Genomic DNA, 19,044 nt, shown 5'->3' with positions numbered 1-19,044 from the left:
AGCAGATCACATGATCGGAAGCTCTCCAAAAAATAAATAAATAAATAAATAAACGCACCCCGGGTCATGACGGAGGCGCGGGGTTTCCCCTCTCTCACACTCACCTGGTACTTCAGGACGCCCACGTTGTAGTACGAGGCCTGCGGGTTAAGCTCCGCCTCCCGCTGCAGGTGAACGCTCAAGGCCTGCATGTTAAACCAGAAGTCCTTGCAGTTGGGGTCGTTCTGGGACGGGTCGCTGCAGGGACAGGAAGGAAACGAGACGCACGTCATGTCTGTGTCACAGCTATGTTAGACGGTTTAAACTTGAGGACGTTACGTGTATCAGCTGACTTGTAGAGGAGCTTCTGATTGGGTAAGAAGTGAGTGATGCGGGAGATGCCGACCAATCGGAAGCTGAGCACGGGCGGGGTGGGGCTGGACGAGAAGATCCGAGTGATTCCGGCCGGGAACGACATGGTGAGGTCTCCTGTGATCTTTACCAGACACCTGAGTGGCGTGGCCACACACACACACACACAACAAATACGTGACTAAACAAATAAACAGACAGATAAAAATAGATAGATAATGAGACAGAGACAGATACATGGATGGACAGACAGGGAATACAGATCAACAGACAGACAGACACTTGTAGGGACAGACAGACAGGAGGATGCACAGGCAGACAAACAGACGGATAAACAGACAGATGGATGGATGAACAGAGAGATAGACAGAGACAGACAGATGAACATGCGGACAGACGGGTGGACAAAGATAGACAGATGGACAAAGATAGACGAACAGACAGACGGATGGATGAAAAGACTAAAGAATGAACAGACGGACAGACAGACGGACAGACAGACAGACAGACAGACGGTTAATCTGACCGGTTGTTTTCTCCTCCTTTAAAGTAAGCGTTGATGTACTCTGTGAAAGCTGCAGCGACGGGCCACGACTCCTGAGTGCTCAGAGAGATGGGACTCGGGCCTCGGGACAAACCTGTACACACACACACACACACACACACACACGAGAGTGAGAGAGCAGTATGTAAAAAATACCTTAATGAACCATTAAACCATTGAACTGTGTGTGTGTGTGTGTGTGTGTGTGTGTGTGTGTGTGTGTGAGACAGAGAGCTCCTACCTCGCGCGGGGCTGGGTGCACGTGTCTGACCCCCCCAGTCACTGGGGCTGGAGGAGGACGAGGACGATGTCACAGAAGGACTGGGACCGGGCAGAGGAGACGAACACAAAGACCTGGACTGGGGGTCAAAGGTCATGAGTCAGATATATATGTGTGTGTGTGTGTGTGTATACAGGTGTACAGGTCGTTCAGTTTCAGCTGCAGCATTACGCTTAGTTCTGTGGTGCTGATTAGAGCAGGGAGATGTGATGATGTCACATCGTCACGGTAACACGGAACACTCTGAGTGACATCATAAGTTTAAAATTTCAATTGAAGTCCATTAAATCTGATCTTTTACGCCGTCTGTAAAATCGTAAAATTGTTTTTATTTGTCCTGGGCATCGTGTGTGTGTGTGTGTGCGTGTGTGTGTGTGTGTGTGTGTGTGTGTGTGTGTGTGTATGTAAAACATAAAACATCAAAATAAGCCATTTTCAAACAGATGAATGAAACAGTGAACTCCAGTAACACTAAACACTGTACATCAAGCAGTCTAAGGTTTAAAGTGTGTATTAAAAAAGTGTGTGTGTGTGTGTGTGTGTGTGTGTGTGTGTGTGTGTGTGTGTGTGTGTTTTTTACCCGTTCGCTTCCACTCGGCCTGGATGAAGAGCGCCTGGACCGAGCTGGACGAGGAGGAGCCAAGACCAGGAGATCAGTACTGAACCTACGCTGAGGACCTGAGGGGCAGAGAGAGTGTGAGTGAGTGTGTGTTTGCGCGAATGTGTGCACGAATGTGTGCACGAATGTGTGAGTGTTTGCGTGTAAGTGTGTATGAGAGAGTGTGAGTTTAGGAGAATGTGTGAGTGTGTATGAGAGTGAGTGTGTGTGAGAATGAATGTGAGAGTGTGTAAGAATGTGTGAGTGTGTGTGAGAGCGTGATTGTATGTGTGTGCGAAAGTGTGTGGGAATGTGGGACCTGAGGGGAAGAGAGAATGTGAGCGTGAGTGTGTGTGTTTGCGCGAAAGTGTGTGCGAATGTGTGTATTTAAGAGAATGTGTGAGTGTGTGTAAGAGTGAGTGCGAGAGAGAGCGTGAGTGTGTGTAAGAGCATGCATGAGAGTGTGTGAGTGAGTGATTGTATGTGTGTGCGTGAGAAAGAAAAATTGTGTGTGTGGGACAAAAAGAGAGTGTGTGTGAAAGACAGTGAGAGTCAGAGAGAAAGTGTGTGTGTGTGTGTGTGTGTGTGTGTGTGTGTGTGTGTTCGTGTTCCCCGTCGTACCCGTGTGTGTGCTGATGTCCAGACAGTCCTGGTCCTTGTCTGTGGAGAAGCAGAGGTCCTCCTGCGGTCCGGAGAGGCGTGTGAGGGGCGGTCCACTCCGCCTCTGCTGTTGCTCCTCCCCTCCGCTCCTCCGCTCCCTCCGTCCTCCGTCCTGCTCGTCGCTGAACGGGTTGTGCACCGAACCCCACTGCGCGGACTCCTTCTTTGCCTGGTGCTGAGGGGCGGAGTTCGGACAGACCGCCCAGGTTAAGCCGCTCCCTCCTCCCGGAGCGCAGAGCGCCGTCTGGTGCGTCGGGCTTCCGATCATGGTGATGGCGAAGGGATCGTCGGGAGACTCGGGAGGCGGCGGCGGCACGCTGCGTTCGCGCTTCCTCTCTCTGTCCTTGCGCGAGGAGGAGGAGTTCGGAGGAGGCAGCGTTTTGGCATTGTTTGTGGGCGGGGCGAACGGGTCCTCATGGGTAGTTCTAGGAGGAGGCGGAGCTACCCAAGCGTCCTGACGGGCGGGCTGGTTCTCGAACGCGGCCAGGAAGGGGTCCTCCGCTGGGATGTGCTTACAGCTCCAGACGCCGGGCTCCACGCTGTTGGTGGAAAAGGAGGGGAACGTGAAAGAGGAGGCGGAGTTTTCTGTACGGGGCGGGGCCAAGGGGGAGCGTAGGGACGACGGCCACTCTTGCGGGAGAGGGGAGCGTCCGGGGACGGGCGGCTCGGCGGCTCGGCGTGAGGTCGTAGAGTTTCTGGGTTGAGCGGACGAAGGCCAGGCCACCCAGCCCGCGGGTTCGGGGGAGGCTCCCAGGGGCTGATGGGAAGGCGAGTCCAAACCCGAGTCCTCCACGTTCTCAGGAGACGAGGACGCGGAGGAGAAATCAGCGTCTGAACAAAGAGAGAAGATTCAGTGTGTCATCATAATTATCATCAGAATATAACAAAACAACATTGTTTAATATACAGAACTGTGCAAAAGTCTTGACCCCCCTCTTTTTAAAAAAAATATTTCTTTAATTTTTTGCTTCCAAAGCTGCAAACTGTCCTCTATTTATAATCTAGTCTTGAGACGTACGGTACGTCCCCAGGCTTCCTGTAGGACTTTTCTGTCTTTGCTGTGTGGATCGTTCAAGCATAAAAAAGCATCTAACTTAAGACATGAGCCAGTGAGACACAGGAGCAGAATGAAAGGGGGGGTCAATACTTTTGCACAGTTTGACATTCAGAGATTTCCACTCTCAAAGGAAGAATGTTCACACTTTACATTTTAGGTGTGCACGTGCGCTGTTATGAACTTTTTCTGTGTGTGTGTGTGTGTGTGTGTGTGTGTGTGTGTGTGTGTGTGTGTGTGTGTGTGCACGCTTTACATTCAGAGGTCTGTAGCTGCTCCTGTCCAGAGAAGCTCTGAGATTTAAAGGCTGATTCTAGCGGAGGACCGAAGAGTGAATCTGAACACGACGCTGTGGAGCTCAACCTGGGGGGGGGGGGATATTTTATATACTATAATTCTAAAATGTATTATTTCAGGAAAAGAAAAAGGAAGAAAGGACCGAAGTAAGACAAAAGACAGAGAGAGAGAGAAAAACAAAAAGATATCAAGACAGAAAAGGTAAAAACAATTTTACGAAGAAAAAAAAGGAAAGAACAAAAGAAAGAAAAATTGAGAGACACTGATGCAAACAGAAATAGAAAATGAAGAACAGATCAAATATATAGGACGGAATAAAAGAAGGGAAAAAGTAAAAAAATGGATGGGAGTGAAAGAAAGAAAGAAAGAAAGAAATACAAAGAAAGAGACAATAAGAAAGAAAAAGAAGCACAAAATAAAAGCAAGAAAGAAAAAAAAAAGAAAAAATGTTCAGAGAGGAAGACATACAAATACAAAGAAAGACAGAAAGAAATAAAAAGAAAGATGGAAAAATAAATATGAAGAAAATCTAACAAAGAGAGAAACAGAAAAATGTAGAGAAAGAAAAAAAAGTGTAGAAGAGAAAAAGAATTAAAGAAAAAAAGAGCTTTGTACCTGCTGTGGTTTGGACTCGAGGTGAACCTGCACACACCTTCTGTCTCACCTTCTACCACACACACACACACACACACACACACACACACACCATTACACCAAGCACAGTGTGATTATAATAACAGTAAGAGACGAAATCAGAAACACACACAGCGTGATTAATATTACTGTTCACACTGAACAGCACACACACACACACACACACACACACACAGTAACACAACACTGTCCCCCTGTCCAGCTGAGACGAAACCCGAGACACATCATTACATCACACACACACACACACACACACACACACACACACACACACACACACACAAACACACAAACACACACACACACCAACTGATCATCATCCATTACAGACAGACCTGGTCTAAATGGAGCCCCTACAGTGACGTCTCTCTCACACACACACACACCTTCATTACTGCCTCTAATTACAGTGCAGCTGTGTGACTCTGGGTTAATAACGCTTCCCGCGCGCTCGTTACTCTCGGCTAACACCTGCTCCGTATGAATCGTCCTGTTTCTCTCACAGGTATAAATAAAAACGTCCTGTTTACTCGAGTCCACAAAGAGAACAACACGTTTAAAATGAAATATGCCGCGCTGCTCTGGGGTCAGTCTGGGGATCCTGACGTGTCCTTACGTGGGGACTCGTTATCGGTTGAGACGGCGCAGACAGGACCGGACCGTGTTTTAGATGTTTTTGTCATAGTCTGGAGAACAGGGGCTAAAAACAAAAAATAAACGAATAAATAATAATAATAATAAAATAAAAAAGACTGTGTTTGCAATATAAACATGTAAAATGTAGCTGTGTTGCCCAAACAACAACATAACAGCCAGAATGAAGACCTTAAATAACTTTCAGCATTGGTTTCATGAATAAAGGAGAGACGGTGTTTTTAATTTGTTGTTAAAATCCAACCCACAGAACAGAGATCAACTTAAACTCAGCGCTCATCTAAACCAGACTGAAGCCCTACTTCCCTCCCGTCTCGTCCCACGATCTTCAGACGCTCCTGTCGTCTGTCTGGATCTCGTGACCCTACAGTCGGACACCGAGTGGGACGTTCGATTCCTAATAGACAGTTTACCTGCTCTTACACTTTCCGTACGGACGGTTCGGGCGTGCTCGGAAACCTACGCACATCCTGGCGGACACACAGGAAACTCTAACTTTTATCGGACTGTATGAACTGAAACACATGTATGTACATGTCCAAATAAATAAATAAATAAATAAATAAACAAACAAACCAACAAGTAGTAACTATAAATGTGCTTTAGAGATAAGATTCAGTTCAGACAAAGGGCTTAAAAAAAACTACTTTAGCTTGTATTTGATTATATCAACTATTCCATGTAAATAATAATATTACTAATTAAAATAAATAAATAAATAAATAAATAAATATTTGTGTGTGTGTGTGTGCGGGTTTACCCCTGTGGGGGGCGCTGTTTTCACCCTCTCCCTCCGACCGGCCTGACGTATTAATGTTTCCTAGGACAAAGGGAAATAAGAAATGAGAACATGAACAGAAACACACACACAGACACACACACACACACACACACACACACACACACAGTAAAGGTGAACTTACGGGAAACGTGCCTCTTTGTTGTCATCTTCAGTGAGGAGGAAAAAAAAAGTTATAATAAAAAGAGTCAACTTCATGATTTTAAAAATAAAAACCTTTTTTAAATAAAACTCTCCGTCAAAATAGTAACGGATAAATTGTTGGCGTTAAAAATCTGCATCGTCTCAATTTATACGTCATTATTTATAAAATACAGTAGATATGTGTAATATCCAGAGCACATTAATAACAATACATCGATATTACATCATCCTATAACTCAGCTCTAATACTACATCAATCGTATGTTTTCAAACAAAGTATTAAAAAAAACAAACATCACTATATGCTCCCTTGTCTGGCTCCGCCCCCTGACCCCTGAACTCACCCCGGGGTTCGGGGGCAGGCTGAGGGTCCCCACGCTGGCCTTCAGCTCCAGCTCGTTGGCGGCCGAGTTGTTGCGGCTGCAGACGGGACGGATCTGGATGTGGAACTTCTTCGGCTCTTCGTCGTCGTAGTCCGAGTCGCTGGAGTAAAAGTTGTTCTCTTTGTCGTCCGCGCAGCGTGGGAGGGGGCGGAGTCAAGGGTTCTACTGAGGAGTTACTTACGTCTACACACACACACACACACTCGTGCATGGATGTCACACCATTACACACTTACTATTTATTTATAAATTATTAAATTATATATTTATAGCCGCCAGTAGGAGATTTTTATTACGTGAAAGAAATTTTATCTATTTGCAAAAACAAACTAAAAACTAAGTGCAAAAGTTTGCACACCCTTGAATATCAAAGAATTCCATCAATCCATCCTGGAACCTGTAGTCCAACTAGAGACCGTCGAGGTCAAAGGTGACTGTTATAGTGAACATCTGGATCAGACCGTTACCGTAGGAGGACCTCACCAAGGGCAATTTGGGAACGCCAATTAGCTTAATATGCATATCTTTGGACTGTGGGAGGAAACATAAATAATATAAATAAAGAATTAATATCTGATAAGAAAAAAACAGACATAATTGTGTATACATAAGATATTTTCACTTGCTATGATCTCATTTTTACATAAAATTAGATTTATATCGTGCTTTTAATAGTGATGTCGTCACTTTGACGTCTATACACTGTAAGTATTTGATCACCCTGTGATTTTGCAAGTTCTTATTGTATGATTTTTTTTAACAGGTGCTACTAATTTAGAATCATAAGCAGAGTGTAGCTGGACTATTTAAAAGCAAAATAACAGGTCTTTGAGGGACAGAAATCTGGCTGATAAGCAAGTGATCAAATCCTTATTTGACACAGTAATTCACAAATAAATTGTTCAAAAATCATACAATGTGATTTCCGTGTTTTTCTTTTTAGATTCTGTCTCACAGTGGAAATGCACCTATGCAAAAAATTGTAGACCCTCCATGATTTCTGGAGTAAGAGAACTTGCAAAATCAAATACTTATTGACCTCACTGTGTATATATCCGTAATAACCAAACTGAAAGTCACAACTGCATGGAAAAAACTTCCGGAGAGAGACCATGACGGACCCTTAAGAGAAACTGAACAGGAAACAACTGTACATGAAAAAAAATAAGTTTTAACCCGGTATTAATTGTGTGAGTGCCAATAATTCTGAAACATGCGCTCATTAAAGAAGTGTTACAATAAGACCATAAAATATCACACTATATACACAGTATGTGTTGCCAATTCAGGATTATTGTTACGAGTGGTGCCAATAGTTTTCGAGCTGACGTCTATGGAATTGTGTAGGTGCCAATATTTCTGAAACACGTGCTCATTAAAAAAGTGAGAAAAACTAAAAAAAAAATCACGTGTTCAAGATAATCAAACTGATTGATTCTCTCGGGCTGTAAGTGTTAATGGATGAAATAACGGCTAGACGGGAGCGTGCGGCTAGACGGGAGCGTGCGGCTAGACGGGAGCGTGCGGCTAGACGGGAGCGTGCGGCTAGACGGGAGCGTGCGGCTAGACGGGAGCGCGCGGCTGGACGGGAGCGCGCGGCTGGACGGGAGCGCGCGGCTGGACGGGAGCGTGCGGCTGGACGAGGGCCACTCTGACTGATGTCGTTTCTCTACAAGGTCTGGATAAAGGATATCATTCTGGCTGACGTCCGTCCGGATCATGAAGCCCTCGTCATCGACCTCTAGAGGCGAATTCTACAAATTACACATAAAACAGAACTGTTAACCCGAATCCACTCACTCGCTTTATATCAAACTATAAAGAGTAAAAAAAAATTAAATTTTAAAAAGTGACTTATTGATACATTTATATTTCTATCAATTTTTTTAGTCAGGGGTAAACCCTCAGCACCTCCACATCCTATGTTTTTATGAATGTGTGTGTGTGTGTGTGTGTGTGTGTGTTCACTCTAAGCCTGATGTTTGTTAATGTCATGTGGCTCTGAAATGATCCTCTGACATCCAGCAGAAGTAAATATAGTCTATCGGAGTAACCAGACACGTTGGAGGGTGTGGTGGTCATTCAGAGTCAAGACACACACACACACACACACACACACACACACACACACACACACACACACACACACACACGCTAGTGGAATACTGATAATACTGTGGTTCCCCTGTGTAACACTGCATGTGTGTGAGTGTGTGATGTAACTTACTGGTGTATCCGTCAGCGCAGAATCCCTGCACAAACAACAACAGTGTTATTAGTAAGACCTCGGACACACACACACACACACACACACACACACACACACACACACATGGTCTAAAAGAACAGTCGAGGTTTATTTTATTATCGTATTTTCTAAAATATACAATAGAACATATATTAAAATATATTTATATAATATTAAATACACGAGTGGATGCTGATGTCAAGCTCCAGATAAATGAAGTCATTTGATTTCAAATTCTTAAGACTTATATTTATAAGACTTATAATTATATAAGACTTTGTTATATTGTAAGCCTGTTTTGAATAAAAGTCCCAATAAGATTGCTAAACAAATTAATAAATGAAGTTAAATAAATGGGTATATATTCATCTTTAACCAGCTTGCTCGTGTTAACGCACGTCCTTGCTCGTGTCACTGGAAAGTCAAGTGAAGCAAGTCTACTTATTTAGTTATTTATTTATTTTGCATTGTGTGTGAGATTTACTGCACAGAGACACAGAGCTCTACGGGTTCCAAGGATGTTATCACGGACGGTAGCGAGAAGAAGAAAAGGGAGTTTGGGTTTTTGAAGCATGTTAAGTGAGTTTAATGAATATTTTACTTCCGTTACATGTCTTTTCTTAATGTTTTGATAGTTTTTATATGCAAAAATATGATTATAGTGTTGAGATGATTGCTTTATAACTTATACTTTGTGTGTGTGTGAGAGAGACTCACGTTACGTCTGGCTCTTTGTCTCTCTTGCCCAGCCCGGGGATCCTGAACGCTTTTGCTCGGCTCTTCTTGTTATTTTCTGGAGCTTGAGTGGACAAGAACTCCTCGAAGCCCACAGGACCTGGACCACAGACGGACAGAAGGAAAACAGACAGTCAGTCAGACAGACAGACGGACATAAGGAAAACAGACAGACAGACAGTCAGACAGACAGACAGACAGACAGACAGACAGACAGTCAGACAGTCAGTCAGACAGTCAGACAGTCAGACAGTCAGACAGACAGACAGACAGAGACCCACTTTAGGAAAAGTTGCCCCACTGTAAAAGTTGCCACTCATTTGCAGTCTAGACCCTATCTGTGTGTGTGTGTGTAGTAAATCTAGCATACACAATTTAACATTTTCTTAGGCCGCATCTAAAGACGCTCGGGTCTAGAGTCTCCATACCTGGCCGCTCCTTCCCCGTGCCCTTCTGCTCGGTGAACTTCTGGATCAGAGTGCTGACGCCGATGTTCTCCACATTCTGCTTGAACTCCTCGTGAACCTGAGGACACAAACGTTACACACGATTTGTCTGGACGTAAGCGCAACTTAGCCGGCGTTCAAATGCTGCAAATTTCTTGAAAATTTAAGTTCTTAAGGGAAATTTTATGGGGCGGAGCATCTGTATGCCAAGGTAGCACTGTTTGTGTTTGCATTTAAGGTTGCAGTTCCTCTATAATCCAACTGGTGGCGTGTGCTAAACCGTTTGCACATTAGCAGCTAGCAGAGCATCCCGTGCGGTAGGAGCGAATTAATTGCTAAGTTTGTATAAAGTTGTATTAAATCTGAAATAAAAATTAATATTGAATTATGATATTTATAAAATCGTGATCTTTTCCAAATGTACAACAATACTCGAAGGTATCGTAATAATGTAATATCGGATGATCCCTGGTGATTCCTATTCATATATTTAACATACACACTTGAGCAAAACCATAAAATCTCAACGTCGAGCCTAACACCAGTAAAGAGCTCACCTGTCCCACTTGGACGTGCGTGTCCTCTAAGGACTGTGAATAAGACTTGATCAGCTGCTTCATCTTCCGTAAGTGATCCTCCTCAATGTCCTGGAACTTCTGCATGGCAGAGAGATTTAAAACAGACATGACGCACAAGAATACTGCCTTCGTTTTATAGATTTATACAGTAGCTGTAATAACGTTTAGCTTGAAAAAAAAAAAAAAAAAAACTGTTTATTGTTTTACTGTTTATTATAAGTTACTGTTAAAACCCAGAGGTTGAATATTTTCCGAACAAACACAAGTGTTTAATTTCTCTCCAAAGATGAAAAATCTGCCAATGATTCACTTTTTATTAATTGCAAACATCATGCATTTACATTATGCATGAATTCTTATAATATTAGTCTTTCAGTCTATGTAGGTAGACAGCTGTTACTATAGAAACACTTATACTGTTATAAAACTTTAAAGCAACACCTTATAACCAACTCTTTTACGTCACATTTTTATTTTTATTGTTGATCTACAGTTTAACTCCTGAAGTGTTTTACTTCTGGTTTTGCTTGACGCATTTAGGAGGAAAAACATTACACCATAAAAGAAAACAATAAAAAAAATACAGTACAATAAAAGGAATTAAAAAAACCACGACTGCATGTGCAGCAGCGCTGTTACACATTGTATATTAAGATAAAAGGATCAGTTGCCTTTGTAGTTTTTTTATTATAGCTTTAGAGAAAAGATTTACAAAACTGCAGTCTTCTCCAGATTCTTGTTTACAGATTTACTACTGATGTATAAAAGAAAAGATAAATATTGAACTGTAATTTTAATAATCTACAATGTAAAGTGTAAAATTGTGAATATAAAACTATAACACTGAGACTTTAATGTTAAACTCAACCTTTAACTATTAAATAGACATGTTTTACTTTCTAAGCATTTAATATCCACCCTTCAGCTTACGCTCATATTACAGTGTAGCGCTCACGGCTAACATCAGCACCTAAGGTCAAATATATTTTCTTAGCTTATGATCAGAACTTTAATGTTAATAACATTTATTAAATGTTTTCAGTAAACTTAAGATTATAGTTAAAAATAAAATTTGTATCGATATGCATTTAATCATTGTCATTTTTTTAAATATTACAGTATAATATTAATAACACTACAGTTATTACAATTGAAATTAGGGTTTGATAATAAAATTTTATAAATTACAATATAGTTAATATATTTAATAGTTAAAGGTTGAGTTTAACATTAAAGTCTCAGTGTTATAGTTTTATATTCACAATTTTACACTTTACATTGTAGATTATTAAGATTACAGTTTAATATTTATTGTTTTATTGTAACAGTAAAGTTTAATATGAATTAAATGCATTTACATGTTAACATCAGCAAAGTTTTATATTAAAGTTTACATGTTAACTTTACAGTGTCATATGGAAGATTAAGTCTTAATGCAATAGTTTAATATTAAAGTTTAAGTTTAAAGAAGTTTATTTATGTTATTTTTTATTACTTCAATTCAAGTGTTTTTTTTTTAAGAGTGCAATATAATGCTTTAACATTCTAGTTTAACAATTATACCAAATTTTATATTAACATTAAAGTTTAATATTTACAGTTATTGTATTTACACTAATGTTTTATATCAAAAAGTTAAGTCTTAATGCTACAGTTTAAAGTTTATGTTAGAGTTTATTAAATTCAAGTGTTAATATTACACTGTAATATTACACAAATTATTAACATTACAATTTAATATTTACAGTTTAATGATTAACATTCAAGTTTATTAGTTATTATAGTTTAATTATAAAGACTGAAGTTTAATGGAATGTTAAAGTTTAGGTTGATATTACACTTTCATTGTTAATATTATACCTTAAACATTACAGTTGAACAGTAATAGAATTTCTATATTTGTTCACTTTTAGTTTAATTGTTGATATTACAATAGAATTGTTAACACTACAGTTAAAATATTAAAACCAGGATTTGATATTAAAGTTTAATACCAAACTTTAATAAACTACAACTTACAGTTCAATAGTTAAAATTAATTAATAACCTGTCAATGTTACAAAATATTCACACTGCAGCGTTTTTAAGTTGCTACAGTTTCACCATTAGGGTTAGCTCTGTGGATTTTTACTATTAATTGTTAAGTTGTACAGTTAATTCTGGATTGGCTCTTTAACACAATGAACAGATGATTTATAAATCCTCTGGCTGCATTTCCTGATTTTCCACAGAATGGAATGTCAGAATGATTTAAAATGTACTGCATCATCGGCATGGGACAAGACATCCTGTGGCTCACCTGTCCCCGTCTCAAACAAAAGCCTCCTGAGGCCAGCTTTAAAACAATAAGGGAACGTTTCTAAGCTCCTGAGATCTGAGAGTTGACGTTCTTTTAAGAAGTTGAGATCTGATGCTTATGGAAAGATCAGAAAGGCCCCCGAAAAAATTGTTTCTTAGAAAATTTTATACTAAATAGTTTTTGTAGGAGTGTAGAAACTGCAGGATTCATAGAAGTTTTAAAGAAGGTCACTGAGAAAAGATGTTTTAGAAAAGGAAGTTTTTGAAATCCCGGTTCAGTTTTTTTTTTTTTTTTTTAACCAAAAATTATCTTTAAGATGGCTTTAACATAAATGTTTTGTAATGAAGTTCTTCTTAAACAACTTTTCACATTGAAAAAAAGGTAAAGAAATATTTTACATTACAAACACTAAGTTCACTTTTAATTCCACAAAAAAGTAGCTTTACAAGGAAGTCTAAAAGTGATTTTTAATCGGTTTGTTCATAATTTTGCATAGGCTTCTACATTACAATAAATTATTTAAACAGTTTTTTTCCTGTATAAGTAAGGTTTAAGGGGATCGACAATATGGACTTCAAAATAAATTGGTTAAATATAAATTGGTGTTAACATTACAACAAATCATGATCATCATGAAGATAAATTTTCTAAATGGCCTTCTACACGGACAAATGCTGTTTTAAAATGCTACTACATAAAAAAAAAAAGTTGTTTTAGAGGCGCTTTTATGTTTGTAGTTTGACCAAATAATGTTTTAGAAGAAATTTTAGAAAAAGGAAAAAAAAAAGTTGTCATCAATTGCTAAGAGCAAAAAAATAAATGTAAAAAAAGTTTTTAAAAGGCTACTACATTGTGAAAAAGTTTTAGGAACTTCTGGGAAGTATTTGTCCTGTTTTAATACCTAGAAATGTCCAAGTGTAGTTGAAAAAGTAGTTTTAAACCTTTATTTTGTAAACTACTGTACATCTGCAAAAAGACAACAGAAAGGTGGATTTTCAAGAATCTGGTGGAAACATAAACCTGGAAGCACACACACACACACACACACACACACCTGTGCAGACTCGCTCATCTTCTGCTCAAAATCCCCTCCAGTCCGGTTAAACTTGTCTACAGAAGCTGCAAACGACTCGGACGCCTTCTTAGACTTTAGCTCCGCCTGAAATAATAGCAAATCAGTACAAATCCAAACTATGAATCCTTAAGTGATATAATTCTAAAACAATATAAAATAAATGCACTTCAACTATACTGTAGAGGAAGAAGTATGATTACTTTAATGTGCTTTGTTTCCAACAATCAGAACCTCATTCCATCTCCTCATTATTAGAACATTTTACAAAGATCCTGCAAATTCTGTTTTCTAAACTACAGTCTAAACTTTTCAACATACATTATTTGCTAAATATTAATTATAAAATTGCTGCTGTAGCTGCTGTATGAGCCTAAAACCCACCTTCTCCAGCTCCTTCTGAGGAGCGCCTTCTTTGCGCAGACGTTCCAGCTCCATACATTTAGAGTGATAGCCCTCTTTGGCCTTCTGTAAGTGTCCATTCTGTACCTGTAGAGCCTGAATCGCCTCCAGAGTACCCATCACCTCCTCCTTCGTCTGCGGAAACACAAGCACTTTCATCTTGCTCTGCTAATCTGCCAACTATGACGCCTAGCATGGACGTGTAAAGCAAAACACGCTTAAATGCAATTTTGACACGTATTGTGATGTAAACTGCATTATGGACCATTTTGTATTTAGACATCAAATGAGGCTAACATCAAATAAAGGCACAAATGATATCATTAGGAGGATGTTTGCCCATATTTAATTATCATTAACAAAGTATTTAAAAATATTTAAACTATTGACAAACTCTACATAAATTCCTGACTATAAACATATACACATGCAATAAACCTGAGCCTTTTGAGATTAAATAATTACACAGGTCGGTACTGCAATTTACATTTTTATGCAATTAAATGTGCAACACTAATAAAAAAATATATATCTATATTTAAAAAAGTAAATCATATAGTGGGGTATGATCAATTCATTTTGGAGAATCAATACCAAATCCGTGCTCTTAGGGTAAAAATAATAATCAAATGTGTGTAAACCGATAATGCACAAACAAATGACAATATTACTGACATTCACATTGTTGCAAGGAACTTTATAAATAATTTGTACATGTAGAAAGTTTTTTCCTTATTTTGAAAAAGGGAAATGTATTTTTATTGACAAAAACTAAATTCAGCTGTGATTCTACATTTCAAAATGTAGCTATGAATGTGATTTCACATTACAAAGTAGTGTTCACTGTGATTTCACATTTCCATCATAGCTTTTTAAATTAACAAATGTAGCTCTAAGATGTGATTTTATGTTACTAAAAACAGCATTAGATGTAATTTTTCATTATTAAAAGAAGCATTTCATGTGATTTTACATTACTTAAAGTAGCTTCACGTAAGATTTATCATTATTAAAGTAGCTTCAGATACAATTTTACATTATTAAAAGTAGCTTTTAGATGTGAATTCTTTTAAAATCTACTTTTTAATTAAGTAAAATAACCTTCGAATATGACTTACATTACAGTAACCACCTTTTTGATATTACTTTCAATTAAACAAAAGGCTTTTAAGGTTACTTTTACATAAAGCCTAGATTTAGGATTTAAATGATAAAAAGCAGTTTTTGAGGAGCTGCTATGGTATAAAAATGTGATTCTACAATACAAAGATGTAAGAGGAGCATTTCCTTTTATCTTACAATGATTTTTTTAATTATGAATAAGTAGATGACAAATAACTTAAATGAGCTTCTACATGACGAATAAGTCCACCTTTCAAACATTATGACAAACAGCCCTGTTTTTTGCTTTTTGTCACTATGTTGTACACGTTCTTTAAAATTATATAGTTTTAAGAGAGGCATCTAGTTGTAGAACAATGCAGATCTTTTGAGGGGGAAAAAGATAATGAAGTGATTTCTATTTGAGAAAACAGCACTTAAATTGTCCTAGCTTCATTTTGTCAGTTAAACTATTCCTTAAAAGACAGAAACGGCTGAAGTAAAATGTTAATTCTGCTAGTAATAAAAGGCAGCCTTCGGAAATTAGCTTTATGCAAATGAGATTATGCTAATTGCTACGGCATTAGCGTATGGAAATCGAGCCGTGATGTATTCTAAACTCAGCGGGAGGCATCGGTCTGTGACTTGAAGCAGAGGGAAGGGACCGAATTTAAAGTTGGATGGCGGTGCGGCAGTACCTTGCGGTGAACTTTGACCTGCTCCTCGCTGTACTTGTTGATGTCACGGATGAGGTCGTTCATCTTCCTCATCAGCTCTAGGTGGCAGAGGGCTGCTTTGTCCGACGACATCCGGAACAGGTCCCACATGGGGGCAAATGTGCTGTGGAGGGAGTGGGGAGGGGGGCGCCAGAGACGTTCAAAACACTTCCAATGCTATTATGCAATATGATGAACACAGTTGAACTAGGCACACACACACTGTTCTTCGTCCTGTCCTGATTATGAAGAAATATTTTAACCTGGAAAAGGCAACTGGACGTCCATCACAGATATGGATAAGTGAAATCATATGTTACTGTATATGAATTAGTGGTGGTTTGGAAATGGTTATAACCCGCCGTTCTCAGACATCGCTGAGAAATGTCTCAGCTATCGATGACCTGCATGGACTAGAAATGTTGGGCATGTCTGATGCTTCATGACCCTCACTACATGACCATAAATTCTGAAATCGATCATACAGTATTTTAATGAACATAAACACTAAGGATTACAAAAAATGGAGAAAATGGCAAAATCTGGCAACCCTGCGTTCAAAGGGGCGACTTGTCACTGTAGAGCAAATGACGAGGGTTAATGAGGGGAAGACAAAACCACAAATGTGACCCTGCACGTTACGTCCTGTGGAACTGAAACTTCTTCTTCTACCACAACACACTCCATCAAAGGCTGCACAAAATGTATTGGCACCCTATCTGCCCCAATACTGGACTCCTGTAACATAAAGCCACTCCAATCCCACCACTAACACACACGAGCATGTCAGTGTCACGGCTGTACAGAGAACCAGCACTCCTCAGTGGTGTTCCAGTTGCCTTTAGATGAAGGTTGATTGATTATACAGAGGGCCACAGTGTGTGTATTTAATTGTAATGTGGAATAATACGATATAAACACGACTCCGGTGATGAGGTCACTTACCCGAGTGGGCTTCCATTACTGGCTATTTTTGCCAGTTTGCTCATGGATTTGGAGTACGTCTCCTCAATGGCAGCTCTGATCAATAAACACACACACACACACACACACTATCATCAGTCAAATTTATGCAAAATAGGTATGCGCCAGTACACTAACTGTCATACGCAGAATGTGTGGAGGCTAAATTCAAATTCAAAACTTTAAATTCAAATGTAATTTGTCACACACACACAGCCATAGACAGTATAATATGCAGAACTGCCCGTGGCCTAAAAGAAGGAAGGGTTTCTCAGCGAGAAATAAACTGCACTAGTTTAGCAACAACTAATCGATAAAATCGATAATTATTGATAATGAAATTCGTTGTCAACGAATGCTGTTATCGATTAGTTGGGCTGCTCACGTCACTGAGGAGCGCGACCACAAGATGCACAAATACACAAAGATACACACAGATACATAGCCGCTCGCGCAATGGAGGTTACAGAAGCGTCTGCAGGGAAAAGCGCGCGCCCCGAGTCCTGCGAGGTTTGATAGCAATTTACATTAAACGGCTCCAAGAAGACGGTAACCTGCACGCTATGCAAGAACGAGCTTACATGGCATGGTAGTGCCACAGTCATGCACGAACACTTAAAAAGAAAACGTGTTGGTGTTACGGATGGCGAAACGTCAGCAGGGTCAGTAAAAACTGTATCTCTTCATCGTGTAAAAGTTGTATAGTTTACGTGCGTTTGTTTAAACTGTTTGCTAACTTCAGGACAGTCGCGCTAGATCTGTTCACGTGCTACTCGCTAGCATCACATTGCGCAATCACCTCTTGAGCAATAATGAGTAGTTTGTGGCGCTATTTTAGATTAGCTTAATTTAAACAGTGCGAATAACAGTAGAATATTACATTTAGTGATTGTTGTGGTTTTCAGCGAACGCGAATAACAGTATATTTGTGACTATAAGCTTTTTTGCATTTCTATCAAAATAATTGTTAGTTGCAGCCCGACATCCTATAACAACACACTATATCCTTACTAACTGATTTCCATTTAACACTATTTGGGATTTAACCCCATCAACCCGGAGATTAATGGAGCTGAAATTCTAAAGTGGAATAAGAGGAAATATAACGACAATCTTAAAAACTTTACAGGACTGTCCACCACCTCCATGGGTTTGTTCCTCATCTTTTGGCTGCAAAGTACCAGAAAAGATTTAGGATTAATTTCAATCCTGTTAATTACTGGTTTTAACCGGTTAAATAAACAAAGTATTTATAATAAATGGTGTTTGTATAACACTCGAGGTCGTGCTGGTTATCAGCACAGCAGTAACGCCTTCAGTACTCGACCAGACGTGCTGATATTCAGCACAACGGCACTCCGTCTCATGTTGTATTGTTTATTTCTACGCTGGTTATCAAAAGGTCCATCCTCCGATTCTTGAGAGCGCACCAAATATTTCCAAATTTATATTTCTGTTTAAATGGCTACATATGAGCCAGGAAATGTTATATCAACCATCATAAACTGTCTAGGAGCTTTCATAAACTACCCATGAACTACCTACAACACCTCACGATATGACATGAAATGTCTCGTGACCTAATAACAACAACAACAGCAGCAAAACAAACTGAGCTAATTAAAATGTTCCAGTATTGATTAAGGCTATGCACCAAAAAACAAACTCGTTCTTGGTTTAAAAAATAAATAAATAAATAATCGCATCAATGCATCCACAATATCTGTAATCTATAAAAGAACAAAAGTCTATTTATTCAGTACAGGTTCATAATAAGGAACATAAATACAATCTGGAGGAACAAAAGCGAAACCAGAACCAGAACCATCAATAATAATCCGGAAGAATTTACACTGGTTTGATCGTAACGATGCTAAACAGAACCGTTTCATTGCAGAAGGCGATATTGTGGATTGACTCAAACAGGCTTCAGCAGGATATTTCAGCAGGTCTTGACAGTCCCACACTGTAACACTGCTGCTGGATGGAAACGCCCCGCTGGGAGCACGCTGTATGTCATTCCGTGCAACATGCTGAATCTGACAGAGCGTAAACATGACGGTCTG

The 19,044-nt window shown here is 39.5% G+C and overlaps 1 protein-coding gene across 1 annotated transcript in view; it reads right to left on the bottom strand.

Annotated features, from left to right (window-relative positions):
* fcho1 (FCH and mu domain containing endocytic adaptor 1) overlaps positions 1 to 19,044 on the bottom strand; it is a 41,837-nt gene that overhangs the window by 3,327 nt on the left and 19,466 nt on the right. The window contains exons 4-23 of the mRNA XM_053503861.1: positions 16,961 to 17,035; positions 15,998 to 16,139; positions 14,181 to 14,333; positions 13,779 to 13,883; positions 10,405 to 10,503; positions 9,830 to 9,926; positions 9,384 to 9,501; positions 8,646 to 8,670; positions 8,112 to 8,172; positions 6,380 to 6,555; positions 6,016 to 6,040; positions 5,853 to 5,912; positions 4,400 to 4,451; positions 3,744 to 3,850; positions 2,395 to 3,264; positions 1,756 to 1,853; positions 1,137 to 1,254; positions 878 to 989; positions 333 to 488; positions 105 to 237 (exon numbers count right to left, since the gene is read on the bottom strand). Coding sequence (XP_053359836.1) covers positions 105 to 237; positions 333 to 488; positions 878 to 989; positions 1,137 to 1,254; positions 1,756 to 1,853; positions 2,395 to 3,264; positions 3,744 to 3,850; positions 4,400 to 4,451; positions 5,853 to 5,912; positions 6,016 to 6,040; positions 6,380 to 6,555; positions 8,112 to 8,172; positions 8,646 to 8,670; positions 9,384 to 9,501; positions 9,830 to 9,926; positions 10,405 to 10,503; positions 13,779 to 13,883; positions 14,181 to 14,333; positions 15,998 to 16,139; positions 16,961 to 17,035 — 2,782 coding nt within the window. The remainder of the gene's footprint in view (positions 1 to 104; positions 238 to 332; positions 489 to 877; positions 990 to 1,136; positions 1,255 to 1,755; positions 1,854 to 2,394; positions 3,265 to 3,743; positions 3,851 to 4,399; positions 4,452 to 5,852; positions 5,913 to 6,015; positions 6,041 to 6,379; positions 6,556 to 8,111; positions 8,173 to 8,645; positions 8,671 to 9,383; positions 9,502 to 9,829; positions 9,927 to 10,404; positions 10,504 to 13,778; positions 13,884 to 14,180; positions 14,334 to 15,997; positions 16,140 to 16,960; positions 17,036 to 19,044) is intronic.

The sequence above is a fragment of the Clarias gariepinus genome, chromosome 9 (assembly GCF_024256425.1).
Source record: "Clarias gariepinus isolate MV-2021 ecotype Netherlands chromosome 9, CGAR_prim_01v2, whole genome shotgun sequence".
NCBI lineage: Eukaryota > Metazoa > Chordata > Actinopteri > Siluriformes > Clariidae > Clarias > Clarias gariepinus.
This window is presented reverse-complemented; position numbering and strand designations above follow the sequence as displayed.